The sequence below is a fragment of the Vicia villosa genome, linkage group LG4 (assembly GCF_029867415.1).
Source record: "Vicia villosa cultivar HV-30 ecotype Madison, WI linkage group LG4, Vvil1.0, whole genome shotgun sequence".
In the NCBI taxonomy this organism is placed as follows: domain Eukaryota; kingdom Viridiplantae; phylum Streptophyta; class Magnoliopsida; order Fabales; family Fabaceae; genus Vicia; species Vicia villosa.
Genome location: NC_081183.1, coordinates 140,042,711 through 140,051,594, shown reverse-complemented (window position 1 = coordinate 140,051,594; position 8,884 = coordinate 140,042,711). Strand labels below are relative to the sequence as shown.

The 8,884-nt window shown below is 32.4% G+C and overlaps 1 protein-coding gene across 1 annotated transcript; it reads right to left on the bottom strand.

The window, feature by feature from the left end:
- Window positions 1-3,313: 3,313 nt before the first annotated feature.
- On the bottom strand, window positions 3,314-5,350 carry LOC131595314 (heat shock cognate 70 kDa protein-like). Its single transcript, XM_058867635.1, has 3 exons — window positions 5,131-5,350; window positions 4,419-5,007; window positions 3,314-4,364 (listed from the first exon to the last, which is right to left on the bottom strand). The coding sequence occupies exons 1-3, from the start codon at window positions 5,348-5,350 to the stop codon at window positions 3,314-3,316; spliced, it is 1,860 nt and encodes a 619-aa protein (XP_058723618.1).
- Window positions 5,351-8,884: the final 3,534 nt, after the last annotated feature.

Below are 8,884 nucleotides of genomic sequence, written 5' to 3'. Positions count from 1 at the left end.
ATCCAGTTGGGAATAGGTTATAAATAGAAGGGTTTGTAACCTAGAAAAAAAGCCAGCCGAAGTATATCAAGATGTAATCATTAAGGCTAGGTTAAGTGAACCTCCCAGATTGTGGAAAGGTCACTGTAATCCTCGAAGCCTGTAAGCAAGAGGAGTATGTATCGTTCTTGGAGGAAACTTTGAAGTAACTCTAAGATATTGTTCATAGTCAAGTGTCTTGGCTAGGTATTGTCATGGAAGTATGTCTTCTAAAACTGTTTGTCTGTGTGATCAAAATATTAGTGATTAGGTCGTTGTTACAGATTCTGAGACTGAAAACTTGTACAACATAATCATGGGTTTGTCATTGTCACCAGCAATGACCTTGTTCCTGCCATACTACAACACATGAATACATTATTCCAAGGTCTATTTCCACAACACAATTTCTTTCATGTTTTCCCTTCATTTTAGAGATCAAAGTAGGGTTTGTTGTTGTGTTGGAGAAAAAAAGTTTTAGGGTTTCTAAAAAAGCAAAATCCTTAAACTATATATAGTTTTTGTTTAGCATGTGTTTGGAATCCCAGTAAATATGCGGTGCGGTGCAAAATATCTATTCCATCTTGCCCAAAATATAGGAGAAAATAAATAAAAAATTACGGTGAAGTCTAAGGTGAGGGCTCAATTAAGTCCCTCACCGGTGAAACATCAAAGCATTATCGTCTGATTGAATCAACGATTTAGATTTGTTAAAAATTAAAATAAAAAAATTTATATATTTTCACACAATCTTTTCTCTACCTTTCTTCTCCGTGTGAATCTTCTTCTTTTCATAAAAAAAATTGCAGAACATTAAAACAGTTACATCAATTTTAGGTTCTAAAATTTGTACATTTACACTTACAGGATAATCTAATCAAAAAGTTAAACACCCACAGTAATGAAAATGTTCTTCACTGGAGACCATCTTCTAACATTGAGATCAACAATCCCCTACATAAATCTATACAATAAGCCTTCACCTACCACTTTATAATTACAATCTGTCATTTTTTTTACATTATTGTTAAACTGATTATTGTCTCCATGAGAAAATTTAAGACATTGTTTTCTACATTGCTCTTTTCTAAAATCTTAAACTTTATGGTTGGTTGTAGGAAGAAAACTTGTTTCATAGAAGACGACGATGGTTTAACTTCAATTACAGACAATTAACTATCTTATTATAGTCCGAAGATCTTCTAATCCCATTTTAGTTTTGTGTTAAGAATTAAGGGTTAGTCGCTTCTATATTGAAGAAGACAAATCTATTATCTAGTATTTTAATTTCCATGCACTATTTTTTTATTGGAAAATATACACATGAAAAAGAGATTATAAGATCATAGAATTTTCCTAAGATCATATGTGGGGATGTGTAAAGAGTTTTAATTTTATATTAAATAAATCTGACCGTTAATTAAATCCAATGGTATTATTTAGATGTTTCACCGGTGAGGGATTTAATTGAACCCTCACCTTAAACGTCACCAAAAATCACATTAATTAATAAAACTAAAAATAATAATTAGATGAAGACTTTTTTTGCAATAAATGTTTTAAAAAGGTATAAAAAGATGGGTTAAATATGTTTTTGTTCCAGGAAAATTATCAAATTTGATTTTTAGTCCTTATAAAAAAAATGTTTTAGTTCTTACAAAATTATTTATGCACTTAGTTTTAGGTCTTGTAGAATGACTAAAATGTCATACAAAAATAATTTTATAAAGACTAAAATATGATTTTTTTTTATAATAATTAAAAGTTAAAATTGAGATATTTATAAAGACTAAAAATATATTTAACTCTAAAAAGAAGGAATAAGAAAATAAATTAAATGTAATTTGTTTTTAATTTTATTTTAATTTTTGTATATTTTAAATAATGTATTTTTTTCCTTATATTTTATAAGAGAAATGATATTCGTGCACCATTTCTTTACACCTACACCTATTTCACTATTCATCTATACGGTGAATAGTAAAATATAATAATAATAATAATAATAATAATAATAATAATAATAATATTTTTTTAAATTTTTATTTTATTTTTAAGATTGAGAGAATATGAAAATAAAATTATGGAATTAACCAACTTTATAACTTCATTAACCAACGTTTTATATTTTATTAACCAACTTTAAACTACTTAAAATCTGGGCATTTATTAACCAACTTCATAACTTCATTAACCAACTTTTTACACAATATTAACCAACTTTGTTTTACTAAAAATTATTTTTAACATCAGGATATATTAACCAAATTCATCATTTCATTAACCAATTTTTCTGACTTCATTAACCAACTTTATTTTTCTGTTAAAAGTCACTATTCATATACTATTCATAAATACTATTCATCGGCACCGTTCACTGTCACTGTTCACGAATACTATTCATTATTTAATATTATTTTATTTAAAAAACACTGTTCACCGTATAAATACGGTGTAAGTATTAGGTGTAGGAAATGGTGTAAGGATAGCATTCCTGTATGTTTTAAATCCATTGCAATTGAACTTGTGATTCAACTGTTGGTTACATTATCATACAAATGTAGCACTTGCGATTTTGGATTGAGTATTTAGCGAGCATTTCGATAGTGTCACTTTTTTTTATATTTTAGTTGTTTTTAGAGAAATTAGTGTCTTGCTAATTCAAAATATCAGAGTCTTAACTATGATCCATATTTCTTTCATTCATCGTAATATCGTATTGAAGATTAAATGGAGACTTTCTTGTGATTCATAAAATTTGTCTTACAATTTTTTTGTTGGTTTTAAATTGAAAAATATGTCCTTCCTTATATTCACGTTGCATCCATTAATCACTCAAGTCATTGAACTTCATATTTGCATTCACTAATAGCTTAATGGTTCTAACAAAGATGCATACAGAATTGTGTTTCAGCTGCTACTACTGACAATATTAAGTGTTATGTGAAAAGTAGTAGTTCCTAAGTGTGAAATTTATCTAAAAGACAAGCTTAGATAATTTAGACAATCAAGGTTCGCAGTAACATCTTCCTGTAAGAAACAAATAATAAACTTTGATATTCTCTACTCAAGGAAAGGAAATCTACAAACTGATTATGCAGCCGCTTTAAATTTTTTAGAAGACTCAAAGAAACTTGTAAACTAATAATAAAGTAAAATCTAAACTAATCATAATGGAAACAAGAGTGACTGGATCATGGTTTCAGCACACCGCTGTTGGCATGGTTTAAACAACATGTCTGTACCAAAATATTATAAAACCTCAAAATCTTAGTTGTGAAAAAATAAAATAAAACTAAATAGTCTTAGCTAAAATGTCTTCCATGGTACTCTTAAGTCCCTTTAGATGGTCTTCCAAAACATCTATTTCTACCTCTTGGTTATTCTCATCAATCAAATTTGTAATCACAGCAATTGTAGATTCGATAATTTCAATTTCTTGACAGGAGAGCTTTTGATTAATATCCTCTTTCTTTAAGGCATTTCTCATCTTGTAAATGTAGAAATCCAATGCATTCATCGCTTTGGCCTTCCTTAGGAATTTCTTGTCTTCATTTTGGTAATTCTCAGCTTCTTGAATTAATTTTTTAATTTCCTCACTTGACAATCTATCTCTGTGATTGGATATTCTAATCTTTTTAGAAACTCCAGAAACATTATTATAAGCTGAAACAGTCAAAACACCATTTTCATCAATAGCAAAACAAACATTTGAGAGATGGCTGCCGCGGGGACCTGGGGGAATGCCAGAAAGAGTAAAAGAACCAAGCAAATTATTGTCACTGGCTCTTGTTCTCTCACCCTCATAAACCTTAATCTTATCAGTGGTTTGGTTATCTTTGGTTGAAGAATATGACACTGTCTTCTTGACAGGAATGCAAGTGTTCCTAGGAATCACCACACCCATGATATCTCCGTGTGTTGACCTGCCAAGAGACAAAGGTGTAACATCCTGCAGCACCAAGTTTGGAACAGTCATAACTCCTTCACTCAACAACGCAGCCTGAACAGCTGCCCCATAAGCCACAGCCTCATCAGGATTAATGCTTTTGCACAGCTCCTTCCCATTGAAAAACTCCTGTAACAGCTGTTGTACTTTAGGAATTCTAGAAGATCCACCAACAAGGACAACATCATCTATCCTGCTCTTGTCCATCTTAGCATCTGTTAGACAACTTTCAACAATCTTCATACACTCATTAAAAAGGTCCATATTCATTTCATCAAATTTGGCTCTATTGATTGATGAAGAAAAGTCAATGCCTTGAAATAAAGAATCTACTTCAACAGTGGCTGTAACAAGGAAAGAAAGTGACCTTTTTGCCCTCTCACAAGCAGTTCTCAACCTCCTCAAAGCTTTTGAGTATATCGCACTAATGTCCCCTTGGTTCTTTCTCAACCTCGTCAAGGCTCTTGAATTCCCACTAATGTCGACTTTGTTCTTTCTCTTGAACTCTTGTACAAAGTAGTTCACCATTCGGTTATCAAAGTCTTCTCCACCAAGGTGAGTGTTACCGGCGGTGGCCTTAACTTGGAAGACATTGTCCTTAATAGTTAGTATAGACACGTCAAAAGTGCCACCTCCAAGATCAAACACTAAAATATTCCGTTCTCCAACGCAACCAGTTATCTTGTCAAGGCCATATGCAATTGCTGCGGCAGTGGGTTCGTTCATTACCCTCATAACATTGAGACCAGCAATAACACCGGCATCTATAGTTGCTTTTCTTTGAGAATCACTGAAATAAGCTGGCACAGTTACAACTGCATTCTCAACCGGTGATTCTAAATATGTCTCGGCAATCTCTCGCATTTTGGTGAGTACCATAGATGATACTTCTTCAGCATAAAGTTGCTTTTCTTGATCCTTGTACTTAACCATAATCATGGGTCTGTCATTGTCACCAGCAATGACCTTGAATGGCCATAAAAGTATATCTTCTTGAACAATAGGATCACTAAACTTCCTACCAATCAACCTCTTAGCATCTGAAAAAACAACATTAGTAATTCTTGACATTTCATTATCCAGCACTTGAGCATTAATCAATAAATATGTAGTAAACCAATAATAAGAATAATTATATAAAGGAAGTAAAAAATTGAAAATACCAAAGACAGTGTTTTGAGGGTTAGCAGCAGCTTGATTCTTGGCCGCCTCGCCTATCAACCTTTGATCTTTGGTGAATGCAACAAAAGAAGGTGTTGTTCTGTTTCCTTGATCATTGTGAATGATCTCAACTCTACAATGTTGCTCATGCCACACCGCAACACACGAGTAAGTTGTGCCAAGGTCTATTCCAACAGCATGTCCTTGGTACTTCCTCTCCATGTTCTTTACGTAAACCAATTAAACTCAAATTAGAATTGAGAAGAAATGAGAACAAGTTGCAGGTTTTCTTGTTTTCCACTTACTCAGAAACTTGTATTCAAAAGAAAAGATACTCCTTATATTTTTGCGTAAGTTAAGATTGTGTTTATATATACTACTGGTATATAACTGAAGATAGAAAGTTAAGAGTAATTGTGAAAATATTGATGTTGTTTGGGAAAACTGAAGAGTCTCCTTTGTTGTACTGCTCTTGTGGTGTTGTGCGAATTGTGATTTTGAACGGTGTACTTTTTCAATGTCCTCAATGCAAATTAACTGTGAATATTTTTTCAAGGCATGGATGGTAAAGTTATTTTGGAAAATTTGTAGTCTGCATTAAAAGTTATTAAATGAAAAACATTAGACTCTCCATTCCTTATTAATATTAATCATCATAGTTTTTCAATGATACAGAAATTATATAGTTAACAATATTTTTAATTATTTATTTTAGAAAAAATATAGGTAAACCCGGTGAATTTTAGATGGGTATAGCCGTATAGGTATCTAATCAAATTCAATAGATACTTCACCAAAAATCTACTATCTACTACTCTCTCCGTTTTTTTTAAGTGTCGTTTTAGAAGAAATTTTTTGTTTCTATTTAAGCATCATTTTATAGTTTAATGTTATAATTTGTCAATTATATCCTTACTTTTTCAATAATTTCACTTCACATTTTCCATAAAATTAATCATTTTCTCAATTAGTTATTGGAAAAAGAGAGAGTGTATGATTGAATTTATTTGAAAAGTGAAAATAAATGAGGGTATAATAGGAAAAATAACTCTAATAATCCACTATCTTGGTTGAAGAGTTTTTTTGCTAAAAAGACACTTAAAAAGAAACGGAGGAAGTATACTAATAATAATAATAATAATAATAATAATAATAATAATAATAATAATAATAATAATAATAATAATAATAATAATAATAATAATAATAAGGGTTAAATAAGTTTTTGGTCCCTCTAAATATCTTAAACTTCGTTTTTAGTCCCTCAAAAAAATTTCTTCAAAGGATGGTCATCCTAAAATTTTCCATCCACACTTTTGGTCCCTCCTGTTAACATCGGTTAACAGAAGATGATGTGGCACACCACGTGGCAATGCTAGCATGGCCAGATGCTGACGTGTCATGTCATGTGGCTAAGGTCAACATCATACTTGAACCCATAAAATTTCGTAGCTAATCGGTAGTTAAAATCATAGTTAATTTGTAGCTAATTTACTGACAAAATTCTAATTCTGAAAAAATGCAATTTGTTCATGTTAATGCAAAGCTATGTAGGGAGCAAATTCAGCAGGAAATTGCTGATTATGAAGCAGAAATTAGTAGCATGTGTTTTGATCTGGGTGAACAATCTCTACATGTAAGTCTTGTTGGCATTCTAGATTTGAGTTTATGATTTAGCCGCATTCTCATAGTTAAAGCTGAGAGAAAAATGTTTCAACTAACAAACTTCTATTGATGTGTCCTTAGTGTGAACCTAAGTCTGGTGGAAACTTGAAGAAAGAACGTGAGAATGTTATTTCAAAACTTCAGAAAAGGAGCAAGTTGAAAAACGAAAGGAGAAAGCAGTTTTAGGAGTCATACATCAGTTGCAGAATAATAATTTGGCTATTTGAGTTATTATAATTATTAGTAGAATAATAATATAATAGATATTGGGCCTAATTGTTGGAAATAGAAATAGCATGAGTGAGTGTGACTAAGCCCATTAACTTAAGAGAAAGATAGTAAGGAAAAATAGGGTTAAAGTCTTAACTATCACTTGGTTGAAAGAGAGAGCTCTAGAGAAGAGAAGAAAAAGAGGAGAAAAGAGGAAGTTTGGAACTAGAAGAAGAAGGAGATCTAACCTAAGGTATGGGTTTGACTTCCCATTGTTATGATTATATGCGATTCTATGCAATGGTTAGGATGTGTGTTTAGGATTGGGTTTCAATTTGTGGGATTTTGGGTAGTTAGGGTTTTGACATAAACTCTTGTATTAGATGATGAAATGGGAGAAATTAATGTGTTAGATTTGTACCCATAAAGAGTAATACATTAGGTTATTATTGTATAATGAAATATGATGTTAATTTGGGTTTTTTGAATCTATAACATGTGTAAAATCGGATTTGCGTAGAGTTGGAAGTGTGTTGAAAACGCACAAACTTTTCTGTTTCCGGTGTGATCCGTCAGGCGAAGGATTTGTACCGTCGGGCGAGCGTTCGCCGGGCGAGACCAGTGATCGGTAAAATAGCAAGTGTACTATTTTTCCTCAGTATTAATAAAGGGAAAATTCTCCGAATGTCGAATCTCAAGGACTACTTGACGAATAAGAGTTTTATCAATATTTCGATTAGACAAAACTTCAAAGGGGTTTTGATTGGTTTATACTGAAATAGCAATTATAGAAAAATAAAGTATTGAAGCGATGAACAGAGATGGGTAGATTGCTAGGGCTCGGTGAATCATTCTTTATGCAACAAATTTGCTTTCTCAATGCAACAACATAATTTTCATAGTTAATTACCGGTTCTTTAGAGTATCTAATCATAAGGCCTTAGTGAAGAGATCTTTGACCTCACAACCTAATTACTATGTGTAATACGGTGAACTGACTTTATTTTTATTCACAAGCAATGTTGCGGTGAGCACGAGTCGCCACCGACTTTTATTTTATCCAATTAGGAAAACTATAAAAGAACAGGAAAGACCTTCTTTGAAAAGAGATTGAGTTCGGGGAATAGGTTATGAAAAGGGAAGGTGTTAGCATCCTTTTCATCCGTAGTTATCTACGGGCTCTTAATTGCTTAGCTCACTTTGATTTGTTTTGAAATGTTTGATTTGTGTAGTGTGTGTTTAGAAAAACAATTTGATTTTGAGAATGTCTAAAAAGACAATGTTAGAAAACATGGTGTGAAAAGCGTTTGATTTGTTTGAATGGATTGTGAGAAAGCACTTAAGAGTTACCTACCCTAGTTCGTAAGGTCTTCCCTATTCTTTAAAATTTTCCTTGGGCGATAGTACTATCCATACCATTTGAGGGTAGGTAGTCCTATACATTGGATGTGCGGGTCATCGAAGGCTCATCGAATCGTCATAGGGACTATCCATACCATAAAGAGGGTAGGAACTCCTATGAGATGTGAATAGTCATAAAGGCAACCAGTATAGATACCTTAGCAATCCGAAGGGACTATCATCATTTATCGAAGGCAACTCGAGGGACGAGATCATTTCATCGTAGGCAACTCGAAGGGAATATGATCTTTTATCGAAGGGACGATGATGTTTTTTATCGTAGGCAGCAGGCTAAGGTATCCCTACATCTGAGGGACTTGACTTTTATAATCGAGAAGGCAACCAAGAGGGGGTACCCTAAATGTGAGTGGGTGCAACAATCACGTGTGTTGTATTCAGTTATGTTAACGTTTGTGTTAGCGATCTAATGGTTGATTTTAGTCTTGAGCATATAATCCTAAATCATACATCTAAACAGTT

What these genes read in the sequence shown, in the direction of transcription:
- LOC131595314 (XM_058867635.1), bottom strand. Translation starts at nt 5,350, where the DNA reads ATGGAGAGGAAGTACCAAGGACATGCTGTTGGAATAGACCTTGGCACA. An exon ending in CCCTCAAAACACTGTCTTTG is followed by an intron (nt 5,008 to 5,130) that starts GTATTTTCAATT and finishes TTGTTTTTTCAG; the next exon opens with ATGCTAAGAGGTTGATTGGT. An exon ending in AATTCAAGAGCCTTGACGAG is followed by an intron (nt 4,365 to 4,418) that starts GTTGAGAAAGAA and finishes AGCTTTGAGGAG; the next exon opens with GTTGAGAACTGCTTGTGAGA.